At 41.0% G+C, this 19,536-nt stretch overlaps 1 protein-coding gene across 7 annotated transcripts in view; it reads left to right on the top strand.

Annotated features, from left to right (window-relative positions):
• Nucleotides 1-19,536, top strand: part of tanc2b (tetratricopeptide repeat, ankyrin repeat and coiled-coil containing 2b) — a 117,944-nt gene that overhangs the window by 26,689 nt on the left and 71,719 nt on the right. For 6 of the 7 annotated variants that reach the window (XM_044014162.1, XM_044014163.1, XM_044014160.1 and 3 more), the window contains exon 3: nucleotides 4,764-4,869. In XM_044014162.1, coding sequence (XP_043870097.1) covers nucleotides 4,803-4,869 — 67 coding nt within the window. In that variant the 5' untranslated portion in view covers nucleotides 4,764-4,802. Of the gene's footprint in view, nucleotides 1-4,763; nucleotides 4,870-14,352; nucleotides 14,408-19,536 lie in introns of those variants that run through there. The other variant, XM_044014168.1, reaches the window with a different exon arrangement.

Raw genomic sequence — 19,536 nt, 5'->3', positions numbered from 1 at the left:
AAAATTGAGCTGTATTTCTTCCTTGGGTGACTCCTAATTATCCATTTTGAGTCAGTGTCTTATGATGGCTTTTAGTGGAAATTAGATTGTACCTTGAAATTTCCTCAGTCATTCACCTCTCTAAAAGATTTGCCCCGGATTTCTAAATAAAAGAAGGCACAATCAGATCTATTTCAATTTAAGCCATTTGATTTGCAGTTGCTGTAACTTCTCTGTTAGGTAAGAGCATGCCCATGGGAAATGTGTGTGCTCTCTAATTCTTTGATTTTGTCTGTGTGGTTTCCTTTTAGATGAATTTTTATTTGGATCCCAGGAGTAACATGAGATAAATCCTATTGAATGCCCTGCAACGCTGGCCTTTGCCATAGCTGGCCCCATTAAAGGATACTTTATTGATCGGAAACGAGATGTAATTAATGGTGCATTATGGTGGTTCTCAGTAAACGACTTACACTCAGAAGGGGGGCATCTGCACCTGCTTCCAGCTGGATGTGTTTAAAATTTAGATAAGGCTTAGCACTTAATAATCATAACTCTGCTCTCTTCAACATTGTGCCTTGACAAAGTCGTATTTTAAGCAAATGCATGTAGCGAAATGGCAACGGCAGATAATGCGGCTCCAAATCCAAATCTGTTGAGCTTAAAAGAGCAAATTGGAGGCCGTGTCTTTTTAACTCGGCTCTTATGAGCCATGCTAACAGAAGCACTAAGCTGCGTCTGTTTTATATTTCATCCAAACAAAACAAGTGTTCCGCTTCGGATGACCACAGCGGATGAAAGTGTCTCATCAGGCAGGGCCGGTGAATGTGCCTTTAAGTGGTTTTTAACACGCTGTGGAAGAGCCTGAGATGGGCTGCATCCGCTTACGCACATTATCTGTGAGAGCATGCTGCTTCTTGGCTTTTCTTCACAAAGGCCGGTACACAGGGTCAGAGAGAGTGGGAATGAGAGATGTGTGTGCTTACACCCTCGGATGAAACATTGCTTCAGCTGTGTATATGGGTACATTTCTGTGTGCATACCTGTCTTTCTCTGGTGACCTGCATGTCTGTCTGTCTGTCTGTGTGTGTGTGTGTGTGTGTGTGTGTGCTCAGTTGCCTATTTGTCATCCTGTCCAGGAATCTTTCCCTATTTTCTGCTCTGGCAGCAAGTAAAGAGTCCTAGGTTTACCTGGTTAGCTCGCTGTTGTACGTATGGAGACAGATTTAAATCGGCTGGACCGTGACGTCCTCTGTTTTTCATCCCAAGCCTTTTCTGTTTCTCTGTGTAGAGTTGACACGAAGCTGCGTGGCTTTCCAAGATTTCAATTTAGTATTGTAACCACAGAATACCTTCTGGCCTGGCTAATGCTAACCACACATAATAAGTGGCTCCCTGCTCCTATATCACGTTGAGGTGACACTGCGGTGAGTTTCATGAATTCATACGCACCTGCACAACCTCTGCTGCACCTCTGGAGATGAGCGTGCATGCCAATAGAGCTGACCCGCTGCCACCTTACACTCGGTTCCTATTGTCTACATCTTGTCATGGGGAGGCACATGATTCATACCAATTAACTGATTTCAGACAGAGGAGAAAGGGCTCTTGTTTTTCTCACTTCAGCAGTGTTTAGCTAAGCTTTGGAACATTTGTTAGTCTCTGGGAAATATACCGTACCAGATAATTTGTTGGTTTTAATTAACAGTGTGAATTCAATAAATGAGCTCTCACTTAAAAAACAGAAGAAAAAAAAGAAAAACGTCTACCCACACCAGGTTTTGGCCACTCACAGGATGTGTCACTGCTCAGCCACCTTGAACTGGAGCTGCTGCTTTTGATGTGACTAATGCTTTTCAGCCATCTCGCTGTAAGTGATTGTTCCGATGAAGCTGCGTTCTTCCCCTCATTTTAGGCAACCTGATAAATGCATTTTAGGTTTAGAATTATCCAAGCCCCTTTTGTCACACATTATACACATTAACATTTACATGGAAATAAGGAAAGTGGCACAAAAGGGGGAAAAGGAATAAAACAATTTTGAGGGAAGTTAATTTTAAGGTTTGCATCAGCGTTTGCTGTTTTTGCTTCTTATTATTTAGCGTTTTTGTTGAACAAGACCAAATTAATTCTTCATTTATTTTAGTATTGTGCAATCACTGACATATTTAACTCTAGTGCACAGATTGAAATGAACATTTAACACTTACACAATAACATCAGTAATCCTTTGTTAAAACGAGACAAGAGGCCATGTGTTCTGTGTTTTTATGTTATTATAAAATTGATTTAATCATGTGTAATTTAGTGAACACAATTAAGGCAAAAGTACTTAATTTTGAGAAATGTTATATCTTTAATAAGGGACTATTTGCCTGAAGTATCAGTTAACTCACTGCCTCCATGCAGTTCCAAAGACAATCCTATCCTGTGCTGATAACAACATGTATAATAGAAATGACTTGAAGTTCTAGACAAGTTGCGTCAGTCTTTGCCAAACATTACAGGGAAAAATATCAGCCTTTCCTCGAGGACCCATTCATTCACACCAGGACTCATTTTTTATTCAGTGGAATCCATTGCAGTGGCTGTGTGATTGCAAAAGAGCTAAAAAATAACCTTTTCTTTTATTCTCAATGATCCCCATGAATCATTTTTTTGAGTAATTAAAAGCCTGTAACGCAAACTTAACTTTCAAATTTGAACTTACACTAAAGCACAGGACAGTAAAAATGTCTTTAACCCTTATTTACATTGGCCTTATGGGCATTTACTAGCACTATTATTGACTGGAGTGGTGGAATAGTAACTGCTGTCAAAATTGGGTACAATCATATCAGACATCCTCTGCTAGCTGTCAGCAATTACTAATTTAGAGAGCTGGTCTTTGCCAAGACAATTGTGTAAAGTTTTGTTGTAAAAACGTGGTTAAATGAAAGATAACATATTAATTATAAGTTGTTTCATGTGCTTTCTTTAATACTATGTACAATTACCCTGAAATGTTCTTAACTTAGAGTAGATGTAACTCAATTGTCTTAACTACATTACACAGCAAATGGCATTCATTATTGGACACAAATATGCGTCTTAATATAGATAACATAAGTTAGATTGATGATGATGAATACAGTAATTCTAAATAGGGATGGGAATTGGTATTGGTCCGATACTGGTCAAAATCACAGTCATGTTTGGGCTGTTTATTCCTTCTTTTTGGTACAACAATATTTGTTATACAGTTGCATAATTATGTCTTTGAAATGACTGCTTCATAGTTCGTAAATGGTCAGAAAATGACTGTATCGGACTAATATCGGTATCGGACAAAAAGAAAGGTGAGTACAGAGAGTCGGCCTGATTACAAGCACGCAAAGCAGTAGTGTGTAGTTGTGCGTCATTGCTAACAGCATTCAACACAAAACTGAATCGTCTCTTAAGGTCCTGACAAAATGACAAACACATCAGATGGGTTTCTTGTTTCACCTGGTTTACAGCGTCTCTGATGTTTTATTCATTCTCATTTGGGAATGAATGTGTGAGACTCAGGAGAAAGAACTGGAAGGAGTCCATGACTCTTTCACCTCATCAAACACAATCTCTAAGGTCGGGAACAGAGAGTAAATAGACTTTGAATCAGTCCTTTGCAAAAGAGAAAAGAACGCTAGTACATCAGGAAGGAACCTACCTGGTCATTATTAGAAAAACATCACTGCTGGAGACAAAGCATCTGAAGTGACTACAGAAGCTCCCCTCAGGTTTTTGTGTTGTATAGTCAATACAAGAAGCTGCCAGGTTTCCAGAAACAAACAAACACACAGTCTAAATAATTAAAACAAACAGATTATGAATGGCTCACTTTCATCCCAACTATCCATAATCTCATTTCTCCAGTGTCTTTCACACTCTGGATTCTGAAAGAGTCTCAAAGCTTTTTGAGAGTCGGGGACAGGGGGATTATTAAAACCCTTGGTTCTGCAGATTTAGGGGGGACATTTTTAATTTAATTTAATATTTTTACTATCTGCTGTTCTATCATTTTTTTTGAATGTGCCACGTGTACCTCCGTGGACTGTGGGACAAACAAACCTTTTAAATGAGCTTCAAAATACACAAGTTTTTTTTATTAATGGCAGTTGAACAGCACTGGTTATACCTATACTAAATTTGTAAAAGGAAACTTTCTTACTGCTCTTCTACATTAAAGCAATATATCAGTATACACAATGTGAATTTAGCTTTTTGTGGATTTTTTTCCATTAAACCAGAGAATATTTTGTAGGAAACATTTTTATTGATGCATTCAAAGACCTGATGTAGTACCTTGGTGTATAACTTTGCACTATAAAACAGTTGATATTATGGAGCGGGTCTGCTGTGGCTCTGCTGTAGGTGGACCATTAATTGCAGTTTTTTTTGACATTTCTGTCCACATGTCTGAAACCCAGTTGCTCTTAAACGATAGCTCAGTTTCATTGGTGTGTGTAAATGTTTAAGCAATAAAAAAGCACACAGCATAAGTCCTTACTATTATATGTCACATAAATTGTGTTTTTTTTTTGGTTTGCAGTTGTAGTAAAGGCTCAGTTTCTTCCTTGTATTCTTTCATAATAACCTTCGATGTAGCATTAGGATTATTTGACTCTTCATGAATAGGATTTCACCCATATTAGACATATAATTGTTTTCCTGTTGTCTTGTAAATGTAATTTTTGGTGTATTGCTCTGACACCATTTTCAACTGAGAAATATTAATATTTATTGTCTTTTCTTTCCCTTGACAGATTTTCCTGTAGTGTGGTCCAGGGGCATCTGCTGCAGTGATGTTCAGGAACAGCTTGAAGATGCTGCTGACGGGGGGGAAGGCCAACCGCAAGAGTCGCAGCAGTGGTGAGTCCATCTCCTCATGCCAGCGATAAACAATGACGCATCCCCACATCAGCGCACAGAAGGTGTTCACTAGTTCCAGGGTTGTGTTTAAGTTAGTAGGAAAATGTATTATGTTTTTTTTAAAGAATAATTTATGACTCTAAAAGACCTGTTGTGTGCTTGAATTGGTCCAACTTTATTTGACGGTTTAATGTCACTTTTCCTGCAGCACTTGAAGCATGCTTTAGCCATGAAAAGATTTTCCATTATGCATTTACAGCAGGGCATTTCTTGACATTAGTTCAGTAGATTGCAGCGCTGTTTGTCACCGGAGGTCTGTTTCACTCTGTTCCTGTTCCGTCCTTAGATATAAACCCCACTGTTAAATGATCCCTTTCCTGTGCTGGACCATTAGAGCTGTGAAAATGCACAAAACAAATTATCACTTCCTGCAAGTGTTCCACTGTAAAAAACTTCTGAACCTTTTGCAATTTGGTTGAACTTCAAATTGCTCAGTAGGAAGGTTCAGTCATACAGACTTGCTCTTGTATTAAAGGCGACATAGACCGGAAGCTCCAAATAACGATGCGTGTGTGTGTGTATCTGCGTCATGACCTTGTTTATGAAACAACACAGTCCACGTTCTGGGGGTGTGGTTTTGGTCTGAAACAGCGCGGCTGATGAGAGCGTCAGTGAGGAGATATTTTGATCGGCTCGTTTGCAGCGACTAGTAGGTTTATAACCATGAAAACCAGTTAATAACCAGTTAATATATGTAAGTAGACCTCCATAACTAACATATATGTGTGATACAAGCATTCGATGTCACCTTTAACACATGCTTTTATCATGTTTTCATACTGCGGGAATGATTCAATTCCGGTTGGTGTGATCATGTTAGTGACCATGTTGCTCCACGGTTCTTGGGGAAAAACCACATGAAATCTTTTGTTTCTGTAATTGCATTAGTGTCACTCAAACATTCTCAAGCTCTCACTTAGAGGAACAGGGCTTTTGATGTGGATTAATCCCAGCCAAAAGAGACTCCTGGGAGAGCTGTGACTGCTCATTTTGGAACAGTAAGGTCGCTCTTATTTGAACTAATAAGTTTTGTGTTATTGCTGCGATAACTACTACCCCAGGACAGGGTTTTTATACGGTGTGAAAATGTATCTTCTAAGAGCTTTTGTCCAGCCAGCCACTCAATTTGCACAGATTTATTCATTTTATTGAACCTCAAATATCCCATTTGATTTATTATTTTTACTGGCCTTTGCTGTGTTACACTGATACCATCACCAAGTAGACCACTGGATGTTTAATTACCATTTACTCTACATGTTTTGTGTGTTATAACAAAACTCCCCTCTCTCTGCCTTCTGTGTGTTTGTGTATTTACTCCGTGTGACTTGGACAGTAGTCTGAATGCATGACTGGAGCACCCCCCAGTGTTTTCATATCTGCTGCTGTCACTTTTCAGGGAATTCTCTTCTCCCCAAAGTGCTGCTCATACAATGAAACCCCTAATCCTCCACTAGAAAACATTGCTCTCATACAAATTCCTACTTATGTACATACTCAAAAAACAGTATCCTTAACCTGCCCCTACCATCACGTCGCAATTAATCACAATTCACCCTGAAATAAATTCAGACTTGTTTTCATTTTCTGCCAAGGACATGCAAAGGACCGGTTTTTAGCAACCCTGACTTATCAGCGAGCGACAGACAGAGAGTGCTAGAAAGCCTCGTCTGTGTGCCGCAACTGTGGGAGGTGCTCTTGGCTTAAAGGGAACACTTGTCACTGTAAGACTGCCACCTACACGTGCATTGACTGGCGACGGAAATCGGTCTTCAGATGGTGACGTGCGTAAGATGTGTGAGATAAGATGATCATCCTTGATGTCTATGATGCCGTTATAAACAAATATCTGGCTGTATGAATAGCAGAGTTCCACAGGGAAATAGGCATACTAATCAAAAGACAACAGATGAGCCAGCCGTCCCTTAATCTGCACTGGAGGAATTCTCTCTGCCCCAAGTTACTCAGCTGTCAAATTACCTTTTTTAAATTGAATAACACAGATAAGCTGCTCTCATTGTGATGACGCAGAAGTGGACAAATCTGTATCACAGTAACACACTCAGGCGATGTGTTATGTTTTTACAGCCTTTTTAAAATTTCTTTTTAAATGCAGATACTATCATTGATGATTGAGTCAATCTGTAACTTGTTGACATTCTTCTCAGTCTGGCTGCTCTGCAATTAATCAGGTGCCATTCAAGAGCTGAAGTCAATGTTCTTTCGAGAGCACGTATGATCTCACACACACTTAGATTCAGGCTTTCAAACAAAAAGGACAAATATCTCGACATCGTCAAAGTGGTAGTGTCAGTATGTCGGATATGCTCTTACTGTTTTTGTCAAGACATGGATCATTGTGTGTTTATCAGAGTATTTCTTTTACACGCTCACTCCTGGAAATCCAAGATGTGAAGGAAAAGGTAAAAAAGAGTGTGTTTATTATTTGTATTCTTATTATAATAAGTTCTTGTTGTGGTGCAGGTATAGTTTTGATTCCCATATCTCCTCCTTGTTCCCAGGAGTGTGTAGTTGAAACAAAGTCGGCAGCCTTTCGTCTCAATTATGGTTTTATGACGTCGGCTGACTGGGAAATGAAAAATGGGTTTGAAAGAGCACGGTGTGTCTGGGCAGGGAGCCGTTGAGTGACTAATAAGTCCTGAGACTCGAGGCTCGAGTGTGGCATTTGACGAGACAAAAATGTAGTTCACACACATGCTCACGGGAGCTGAAATGACCTCAACATAATTGTGTCTTCTTGTTGTGTGTAGAGATATGACTCGGGTGTTGTTAGCTACGCGTAAACAGGATAAACTATTTTAACATGGCACACGTAGCAACGGTCCCCCTGTGTTGTCAGTGATACCCATATGGTGAAAATCACACAGAAATGCAAGTCATGTTGTGCTTCACTGCACCTTATGCTTTATTCATCTCTGCTGCTGTTCCCAAAAAAAAGAGAGTGAAATAAGAATGACAGATTCAGAGCATTGGTCCAGACTGCACATGGACCTTGTTATGTCATGAATGGTGATGGGCAGACAGAATAGGACAAAAAGAGACATCTGTTATTGCAATAACAATAACAACAATGATAATAATGAAGTTACCACATCTCTGTGTCCTTGTATTGAGGAGCTGCTGACGGCACATGCTCAATACAGCTCTGCTCTGTGTCATTTTCATTTTTAATGGGTCATGGACAATCTTAAACCAGTGTGACGACGTGCAGCATTGAAACAGTTGACGTGGCATTGATTAGACGGTTAAGGAAGTCACTTTCGTAATAGGTCACTACTACTAAATATACTTCATTTATTTCATGCACTTCCTTGGAGCTAATGGTGCTGTGGTTTGGATGAGATGCTCCTGCCAACCTGTTTTTGTTGGGAGCTGAATGATATTTGCCAACACTATGGCTCCTTAATTCAGAAAATGAAGTGTAAGCCTGGGACCCCACTGAAAGCAGGAGTAGCATGTCTGTGTCGCGCCACGGAACATCTTGCTTTTCATTTAGACACAGGCGCTGCCAGACTGGAGCAGCCACTCTGTCCACCTGAGATGTGCATCTAGTGCAGGTGCGCCTTCTTGAAAACAGAGGTCAAACCTATTTTCATTTCGAGCGGCGTACGTGCAACAGCAAAAACGGACGGCGGAAACGATCTTTCACCACAAACAATGTCTCAAGTGTGTTATTAATCCACTGGGATGTTCACACGACTGTTGTTGTGAGATGTTTGCAGTAGGTGCGGGACTTCCTCTTAAAGAGTCTTGGCATTTTAGTGGAATGCAGAGGAATATTTATGGATGGCATTTTCAAAATTAAGCCCCAATGTAAAAATAGCGGCAGCAAACACACACACACACACACACACACACACACACACACACACACACACACACACACACAGCAGCTCAGCGACGCAACTGTCACACACTTGCACATACATCCAGTGGGGACCGGGCTTAAGAAAATGCTGCGTTCTACCGAGCAGAGGAACGTTCCAGTAACTCGTGCACGTCTGAAGGCAGCAGGTGCTTGACAGGAATTGCATCGCTCCCCCCTAATCACAGCACTCTAATTGATGGCTCATTTTCCACAGAGGAGCAGAAATCTAATTAGAGATCATCAGATCAGCAAACATGCTTCGAGCACTAAGGCATGAGGAGTGACACAAAGCAGCCCGGCCCAATGCAGTGTAAAAACAATTATTGTCAATCTCAAACTGACGATAAGCTTACTCGCACTTGGCCATTTTAGTGGAGTGAAATAATATGTTCTAAGTTAGGTTTTTTAAAAGTGGGGGTAGCATATTCTTATTATTGGCTCTTTGTACATTACTTCATAAATATTATATTCTATAATTGTCATGCCTCTGATGCAGACACAGATAAAGAACCTTCCCCAGTGGCAGTAAAATAAAATAAAAACTAGATGACATGGAGCTATCCCTCTCTTGTCTGATGTAAAGAAAGTCTTGTTGAACATTTTTTTATTATCCAAGCACTCGTTTTTTGGGGGTTTTTTTTGTGTTGTGCGCATACGTTTTCTGATTTTATCTGCTCATGTGCCGTAAATCTCATAAATTCAATATCATATGCAGATCTACACACATTTACATATATATTGCTACTTACAAGAAGAGGAACCTGTGCTATATCAAGGGAACATGAGTGACTGCATGGAGATGAATCATTCAACCAAGTAGAATATTATCATATATGTACGAGGCTTTGGGAGCAGCAGCGGCAGCTTAACATGTGCTGATTCTGGCGGATCTCCACAGTGTGACAGATTGGCACCTACTGCTCCACAGAATGTGCCCTTCCTGTATTAATGAACCCAGGAGAAGAAGAAAAAAATAATGAATGGAGTGTTTTCAGTTGGACCAGGTTCTGCTAACATGCAGGGACACTGTACTCTGTACATAGATGATCTTCATATAATCTTGATGTGGTCGTAGAGCCCAAAATACATAGGATGACACATATAATCATCCATTCATTTTAAAGTTTTTGTTTTGTGTCATGCTATCATTTTGCTGCTCTATGGCTGTTGTACATGTGTCTATTTTACACATACACCAGTATCCTCCTTATCTCTCAATTTCCTTTTAATGTGAACATCTAAGATTCTGTGTGAACAGATTGTAGCCAGGAACACAGACAATGGATCCGTGAATCAATATGGTGCACAGCTGTCGGTCGAAGCTTTGACCTTTGGTTACTTAGAACAGTCTGAGGTCTACGTCCTCCTTGAGCTTCGCAGCAATGTGTCATGTAACTATCATCCTTCAGGTTTTGACATTTATGTCTAAGGTGCCTTCATGCACTGGTGACTGTGCACCTGGCCGTGGGAAGTTGCTGAAGCAACAGAGTCAGGTTGTTGTCTTTGAAAGAGGATGTGCTTTTGCTATTGGCTTTTTCAGTGAGGACTCTTGTCTTTGCAGCAAGAATACGTGGGTTAGCGACCCGGTTGGAACGAGGGCCTGTCTGCATGGAGTTTGCATGTTCTCAGCCGTGTGTGCGTGAGTTTTCTCCAGGTTCTCTGGTTTCCTCCCTGCAATCCAAAAACATGCAGATTTGGACATTAGGCAAATTGGACACTCTAAACTGACTGTAAGTGTGAGAGTGGATGGTTGTTTGTCTCTATGTGGCCCTGTGATGGACTGGTGACCTGTCTAGGCAGGGTGTACCCCACCTTTTGCTCAATTTTCTCACACGTCTACAAAGCCCATCACCATTACCTGGTCAAGGAAAAAAGAAACATGGCGGGGAGTTGATCTGTAAAGGTTTTAATGAGTGGTGACATGACGGGGCCTCTGCAGAAAAACCTGCTCTCTTACTTGCCCACGGCCACCTCACCCTTCTAGGGAAGGGTCAGAGACTTGATCTGGCAAATAACACATTCCCTGAACCTGTCAACCTCATCAGCTGGCACCCGTGGCCTCGTCACAGGGTAGCTATGGTAACCAAGCTGTAGCAAAAGTGAAAGTGTGGTGGAGGTCAAAGACAATTCAGACAAGACTCTGAGAGGGCTGGAGGCTGAGAGTTGACGTGCCCACAGTGTCAACAGTGGCTGTGTCCTATCTTATAGAGTGTGGGAGGCACTTATGGGCCCATCGCTGTGGTTCAGTGGTGCCACTTGATGCACATACCGCCCTCGTCACAACCACCCTTACGTCTCTACTGAATGACCTCCTTAAATATCTCCACGTGATGGGGAGAAACCTCTTCTATGATGTTTTCTGAGAGTCTCAGTTAAGTCAGGATGACATGTTGACGCCAATGTCATGATTTTCTTTCCCACATAGACACTGTATTTAAATGTATTAGATGTGTACAGCTGTGCTGAATATTACTGTGATACACATTGAATGAATGAAATCTTCATTGCCACAAACAGGGAATTTGTCTTGTACTGAGAGCATAAAAAACATAAAAAAAAGAAACATAAGACATAATTCATCATCTATGACTGCACAAAACAAACCATTATGAATACATTATTAAAGCAGAGTATGTTTTCAGTAAGGAGTGTCAGTGACGAGTACAAAAAATCTTTGCTGAAGGTGAAATGGGAAATAAAAAAGTGAGATGTCTTTTACTTGGCATTTTGTTTGCAGATCTTTCTGGATATAATTTAGATGGTAACCTGGCTGCAGCCATGACTACCTGTGAGACACGACTCACATTTTTAGCAACACCTGTGATTTTGATTCTATGACAAATAAGAATGTCTTCAGTGAAAAAGTTGGATTTTATTCCGTTTTTTCTTTAATTTGATACTAAGCCTCACATCACCCATGCGCCACTTTTAAAGAAAAGCTTTCGAGACTTTATACAATCATTGCTAACCATGGAATAAAAAACTCAATACTGTCAAGTAGATTCTTTGCTGTAATAGGCCACACTCACTGCTGCCAATGGTACTCAGCTGCACATTGTTTGTATCAGCCTTTTTGCAATAATCACAGTGAAGCACATCCTCTTATGGATTTCTGCTTTAGTACACTCTGATGTGTGAACGATGGCGTGAATCATGTCTCTCTTTGTCGACCCACCAGTCTGCCTTTTTCTATTTCAGCAGTTTCGGATTGATTGCTACCATAAATCTGTATTTATGGCCCGATGCATGTCTTGCAATCAGTACAGTGCATGTTAGATGTGTTCCACCCACCCTAAGACTGCCCCCAGCAGGGTTCTGGATGTCCCACTGATGCTGACATTGGCTGTGGTTTGATGGCCGCTCTCACGACGACCTGAGTAATTTCCACTTGCCATGATGTAGAAATCAAGAGACATCAAAATGGAGACCAGAACAAGAGTCTTGTCTGTGTCATGCAGCTCTTTTCTAAAAGAGTTCTAGCAGTAGAGAGTGGGCAGCACGGTGTGTGGGTAAAGAAGTGTTGGTCTGACCTGTCCTCCACTCTCTGATCACGTCAGTAGTGGGAACTCTCATGCCTCTAACTCCGTGTTCGTTCCCTTTCCTTATACGTCTCCGTCTACTCACTTTCCTGCTGCCCCTCTTTAGCCTTTCCATTTTTCATTTCCTACACTAAGTTTTCTTATCGTATTTCACTTTGTCTTTTGGCCCAAACTCTAGACAAGTGCAGATCGATTGTGTCATGTAATGTGCGAGTGTTTGTTGCGCCTTTCCCGCTGCGTGTGTGTCATTTGTCTATTTTCACCGTGACGGCTTGATTAAAGGGACACGTTCAAGGGTTAAAGTGTGACTGATATTTAGCAGTAGGGTGTGACTTAGATAATGGGCCTGGTCTTTCCTGTGGTGTTCCAACTTTGGAGGGGGGTTTGGTAACATTAAACATTAAACATTAAACATTAAAGTTACCCAGGTGTCCATATTGATGTATTCATGATTGATGTAAAACTACTAATGACTTTTGGAGAGAAGATTAAGTGAACAGCCTGTTTGTTTACGAAGTGGCTAAGATCAGGTTGTTAATTGACTTATCAATCTACAAATTGTTTATAGATCAGTTCATACAAGTACATGCAGTAACTGCTGCTTGAAATTCTTACTCTTGCTGTGTGTGAACATGTATAAAAACATTTTTTTTGTGGGGGGTTCGTTGCCATAATACCTGGCTGCGTTGTATTGACTGGACCTTATTCAGAAGGAATTTAGTCGTCGGCTTCTAAAAATAATGTCGAAGTCGAAATTAATTTGGGAAGTCTGGAAGCACTCAGAAAGAGCATACTGTCTACATCTGCCATGTTCAATGTTATTTTAAAATGCTTGTGAAAATACTTAAAGTTTCCTTGGCCCGTGGCCAGTTTCATTCACATAACAGAACATGATGGTAATAACATTTGTGTGTACACAAATTGGTTATTTTCATCTCGTGACATGATATTTTATGGAACATGTATTTAAAATATATATTAGTATGATTTTACTCTTGAAATTAACAAAACAATGCATTGAAGACCTTATATGAAAGGTGAATTGAGAAGATATGTACTGTATCTCTGAAGATACGACTGTACTGTATATTGATGTAGTTCCTAAATATGGACAGTAGAAGGGTGTGCATTAAGTAGCATTAAGGCTGTCTCCTCTGCATGACCAAAATAGAATAAACTGACAATTTGAGAAGTGATGTTTAAATAAGTGTTCACTCTGGAGAACACATTTTTACCAAAGTGACCACCAAAAATAGCTTCCCACTTCATGAAATTGGACCTAGAGAAGCACAAGAATCCAACACTACCTTACTATCCTGTAACTATAGTTGGCAGAAACCAAAAACCAAGCTGAAAGGGGAATATTGTTGTCACTTGGTGTATAGTGTTGTCCTTACAGTTTGTTTCTACTGCTCCCATGTGGCCAAAACCATTGCTTATCAATTGATGCTTTTGGAAAGCTGTGAATTTGACCTGTAAACAATTGACTCTCCAAAAAAAACACGCAGAGAGAGCTTTGAGGTTCACGGATGAGAAAGAGTTAAGGAATTCTGCCCCCGCTCAAAGAAGAGAGAGAGGAGGAGGATGAGAGAGAGAGAGTTACTGCTGCCAGAGAGCCAGAGGAGGAGGAGGTGGAAGAAGAGGAGGAGGGGTGGGGGTGGGGGTGTGGGCAATGAGAAAGAGTTGCCTGTCTGCCTGTGTGTGTGTGTGTGTGTGTGTGTGTGTGTGTGTGTGTGTGCGCATCCGCAGCTCAGTGAGTGTATGTGTACTGACACCTGGTGCTCGTCCGTCCTTGCTGCTCACATTGTGGAGAGCTTTCTGCCTGTCTGCCATCCTTTACCTCCCTCTCTCCCTCTCCTTCTCTCTCTCCCTCTCAGTCTCACTCTATTTATTCCCTCCCTCTGTCTTTTGTCGTGTACTCTCTGCCTTTTTCACACGTTGCTTTTTTTTTCCCTCTTCATGCCCTTACAGTTTCCTTTTGTTTAGGATTTCCCTTACTATGCAGCAGGATTTTTATTGCCTGTGCAGACAAGGCACTCAGCTGACAAAGGTGAGCGGGAAGAAACGGGGCGGGAGAATGGATGGATGGATGGATGGATGGATGGATTAATGGCTATTAATGCAGGGATTTCTGAATTCACTTGTGAACATGGGGAGTGGCGAAAACTGGCTTAAGGAAACAAGGATTCAGCTATTAATTATTTGTCATGATCGAGGTCCTTTGCCAGTGCAAGTCTGAGCAGTTTGCGATTACCAGCGCCCGCGTGTAGGCGTCTCGGTGTGTACTTTGAAAGGTGAAGGGTTCAAGTATGAGTCGTTTTTTTTGTGACCGGTGTCAGCAGCATGAGTCAGAAACTCACTGATTTGTTTTCTCTGTTGTGGCTTCTACGCTCTGTTGTGTCACCTTGAGCCTGATGGAGGGCTTCCTCGGAGGTTAGTGTCTTGCCGGCTTTATGCCACACCTTTGTGCGTGGACGATAAGGGTGTGTGTCATTGTGTGTTAGTAGACTCAAAACAAGTCTAGAGGCCATGGAGATTGAAGTGTAGTCAGAAGAGAAAATTGTGTGAGACAAAAATAAAAAAAAAAACGAGTGGTGATTCACTCTGTTCTTCATGTTCTATCTGCGTCTAAGTGAACTAGCCCTACTTTTAACAGTGGCATGACACATGACGTGCAGTTTGAAGACTGGAATGTGCTAGAATAACTATTTCGTAATTTTGTGTGGGCTTTGTGTTAATTGTTTTGTTGCATCATGCTGCAATTTCTCTTTACCTGGAACAAATACAGCAGGTTACGGTAGAGCTGTGGCTCTCATCACTTTCACTCTTCCTAAAATGTCCTGTTTCATATTTACGTCTTCATTTTCATCACTAAGTAAGTTGGCATAAGCATGATAAACAATCACCTTGTGAAATATCTGGCCTTTGCAATGGGATTTAGGGTGATTGTCTGTTTTCCCTGGAGCTTAATATGTCTATTTCTGTTGCTATTAATGAAATAACTCTTTATTACAGGCAAGGATTGTCTCTGCTTTTATCTTTTAATGTGTACAGATTTAGTTTCTCCTTTTATTTATAATTGTTGTTCGGGTACATTAAGCACTGGCGACCTTGTTTTGGAGATGATGATGGGGAATTGTTATTGGCCCTGAAGGTATAGCAAGATGTGTAAAGATAACCTAACAGCTCATCTGCTTCCTGTGTCGCTCTTTTCTCTCCCCCTCACTCTGTCATCATTTCACTTACTGTAACTGCTCCTTCCTTCTCGCACACTGTGTTAGTCTCTCCTCCACCTACTCAGATATTTCTGGAGAACAAAAGGGGTGAGAAGAGAAGGAGATGGCAGGGAAGGTTTAATGTACCATCCCTGCGTAGGCTAATGAGACTTCACCACTCCATCCCAGCTCTTCCTTTCATCCTCTCATCCTTTTTCTCAAGGCCTTCTGTCTCCATGTATCTGGTTAGGTTGCCCATTATACTTTCTCAGGGTCATTTACCTGCCCATCTTTATTTCATCCGTTCATCACTGCCACACCTTCATTAAGTCACACGTGTAACCATTGTGATCACAGCTTCTTTCTGCTCTTTTACTTGCCCTCCCTCATCTTCCTACCCTTGAATGCATAATCCGTGTATTTATAGTCACACTTACGAACCATTTGCCCTATTTTTGTTTTAATAATTAGCTGTTAAAACTCCTCCCAACAATATTTTTCACCATTTATTCATCTTTTCGCGACAGCCCGCTGGGTTGTGCATTTGGCCGTGATAAATATGAAACAACACGGTGGTGGCCCATTTAAATTTGTGATGCCATGCTGGACTTATCATCCCCTTGTGCATCAGCTTCCTGTTGTTTTTGCCAGTCGGGACACTGGGCTTTCATTATTCCCCTTGATGTGGATGGGCTCATTATTGCCGCTCATCGCTGTGTGTGCAGGAAGTGCCCTTGCTAGCTGAGCATACTGAGGGACGTTGTGGTGCTTTGCACTGCATGATAAAGGCGGCAAAACGCAGCACTGCATTAATGAATGGCGGGGTTTGTTCACCTTAAAAGAACTACACCAGCGAGGTGTGGACTAAACCCACAGGGTCCAAATACAAAGACTGTCTGGTCCCTGAATGGCAGCCCATGTTTGCCATTCTTAATATCTTTTATTGTACTGACACTCACTGGAAGATTATCTGGTTTGACAGGTCCGATGACAATTCCACATGCATAAGTGTCCTAATACTGGTGCATTGCCATTTGTGCTAAAATGATCAGTCGTCATTTTATGTTTCAAACTTTCTTTCCCACTTTTCTGTTGTTTGTTGTGGTTTGTCACTGGTGGAACTGTCCACAAGCTCATTTTTCAGCAGAAATGTCAAATAAAAATACAAAAGTACAGTTAATTTAATCTCTGTGTGTTTGAAAAAAAAGAAGAAAAAGGGCTACATGCAACAACAGATCATGATAATTAGCAGATTGTGTACAGCTTGTCATTCAACGAGAGGTGAAACAGCCAATTATTTAGTCAATCAACAGAAAATGTAATAAGCAGCTATTTCTTTCCAAACATGGTTCCAGGTTTCAATGTCTAAAAAATACAAGAATACAATACTAAATCATAACAATAATAATAAGTTTTTCCATCTTTGAATTCAATACTAATCTTTTTAAAAGTTTTTTTAACCTGAACCATAAAACCACTTCTTCTGGTGGGTATTCAGTTTAAAGTCCTAAACAGGACACACACACACACACACACACACTTTCATGCACATCACACATGCAGACACAGTTTAGGAGTTAGTTTTCTATACTCAGCAAAACACTTTTGAAGATGAATCTCAAGCGTTTCTTTTAATAAACCTTGCTTAACATGAGTTGGCCCCACAATTATTTCAACTTCTGTACGACATTCTGTTTCATTTGTTGCTTCGTTTGATAGATGGGATGAACACGATGAAGAAGAAGTTCATGGTTCATGGTTCAGACATTTGCATACACTCCAACACCTTTACATCATCACACGCGCATACATCATCACGCATGCTGTAATACAGAGTGTAGCTGTCATGTTGATGATAAAGTGCATCCAGCCACGCAGAGTAGCCTACTTTCTCGTCACCGTGTGAGTGTTGGTGTCTGCTGTGGCTTTGTAGGCTCTACACTCCCCCGGTCTATTTTATATTTAATGTGTATTTTAATTATTCAGGCCTGCTTGTTTGCAATTGCACACCAATCTCCATTGCAGTAGTGGTGGTCTGTGTCTACTCTCTCTCTCTCTCTCCGTCTGTAGTGTTTTCCCCCTCATATCATTACAGTGACACTATGAACAGAGTGAATTATTATGTTGCTGTGGGCAAACATAGGGTAAGAATAACAGAGTGCAATGAAAGAGGGCACAGTAGCAAGGACAGCCTCTGTCATCTTCCTGTTTCACCTCTCTCTGTCCTCCATGCTTCATCTGTTACTATGGCCACAGTCGGAGGCCACCTCATCTTTTATTTCCCCCTCATGTTCTTTCTTTCTCCTCCCCCTCCCTATATTGTTTACCCCCCTTGCAGCTTGAAAGCTTTGCACTGTGATCAAAATGAGAGGAAAAAACAAAATGATCCTCTACCCGTCCGCCACTGGCCTTTTTCTCAGTATCACTTTCTTTTTATGTTATTTATGTGGGATTTAGCTGGTGCTCCACATAGAGAGGTGCGCTCTGTGGCTGTGGCCCATTTAAAAGGATACCAAGCATTCAATTATATAAATAGTTTTTTTGTTTTTTTGTTTGTTTTTTTTAAAAGCGAAGCCTTTGTGGATTTTGTGTGTACATTTGTGGACTTTTTGGAGTGGAAACGTACCGCGCCCTTACTGTAAATTAGATAACATGACTCATTTCAGAGTTATTGCTTTTGAAAATGAAAATGACCAAATGGCCACATAACAAGATGTTTACATTAGTCGTACAGCTTTGCGGAAATGTGGAAAGTAAAATTGACTTCTGTATGAACCTGTGAGAGAGGATTTAGACTTGAAAATGAGGCATCATATACTAATCCAGAGCCTGGAGTTGTGTCATTCACGCTGAGTAAAGAGCCGCCCCTGTGGACTGTTTGTCTGAATTTCATTACCTGAACTGAGCTTTGCATTTTTTGTTGTAGTTCGTTAACTTAAATATTTTATTTGAGCCTACAAGCACAGGAATTAGAAATGTTAAAGCAAAACCCAGTAGTTTAAATGCCTCTGCCCCTGTGCTGCTGCTGTATACACAAACCCTTCATGCTTTTAAAAAGTCTGTGTAGATAATCTGAACTAAACAGTTCCACTAAGTGTTGGATATCTTTCAGTTGTACTGTATTTGTGCATTTAATGGCACCCCCAGTCAAATTTACCTTGGCATTTTAACACAAAAGTAAAGAGCTAAGCACATCACTGGTACTAGTGGAAGAGTTCTAACTTTGCAACAGTGGAACAGCAGTGATAGTTTCTCCGAGGATTGTAATCGTTGGTTGCAGTTGTTTTGTTTGGCAAAGACTGAGATTTTGAAGCAAACCATTCTGAGCTGCTTGAATTTAATTAGTCATGCTCTTGAACTTGAACCTCCTCATCCTCAGCGGAGGCGGCAGGGAGAGATTAGTTCAAATGTCACCTTTCATGAGTCTGTTGTTATTGTGAAGCTCAGAGGAGCCCTAAAGCAACAGGGGAAAGGATCACATTTGACCCCTGTGCATCTTTAAGCTGCTGTATAATAAGAACTGACTGTGTCATTTGAAAAATCGTTTACAATAATGAACAAGCACTGACTGACAGCTGGGGCTTCTCTCAAGACACATCTGCAACTATAATCTCCTCACTATACAGTCTGAGGTCTAGGGGAACTAGCAGAGATGACGTGATGCTCTGCTTATACTGCAGACCCAGACACACTATATGGACTGAAGTATTTGGCCACACCTGTTAAGTACTGAATTCAGGTTTTCCAATCAGGCTTTGGGCTCGGCCCCTTATCTCCGATGACGAACAATCTTAACGCTTCAGACGTTTTGGACAATGCTTTGCTTCCAATATTGTGGCAACAGTTTGAGGTTTTCTATCTGGGTTTCTATTCCAACAGGACTGTGTGGAAGAAATTGACTGGCACTCTTGCTTTTGCAGCAAGAAGACATGAGACCTTTCTGCATGGAGTTTGCATGTTCCCC

The sequence above is a fragment of the Solea senegalensis genome, linkage group LG18, assembly GCF_019176455.1.
Source record: "Solea senegalensis isolate Sse05_10M linkage group LG18, IFAPA_SoseM_1, whole genome shotgun sequence".
NCBI lineage: Eukaryota > Metazoa > Chordata > Actinopteri > Pleuronectiformes > Soleidae > Solea > Solea senegalensis.
The sequence above is the reverse complement of the archived record's forward strand: the minus strand, read 5'-3'. Positions and strand labels throughout refer to the sequence as shown.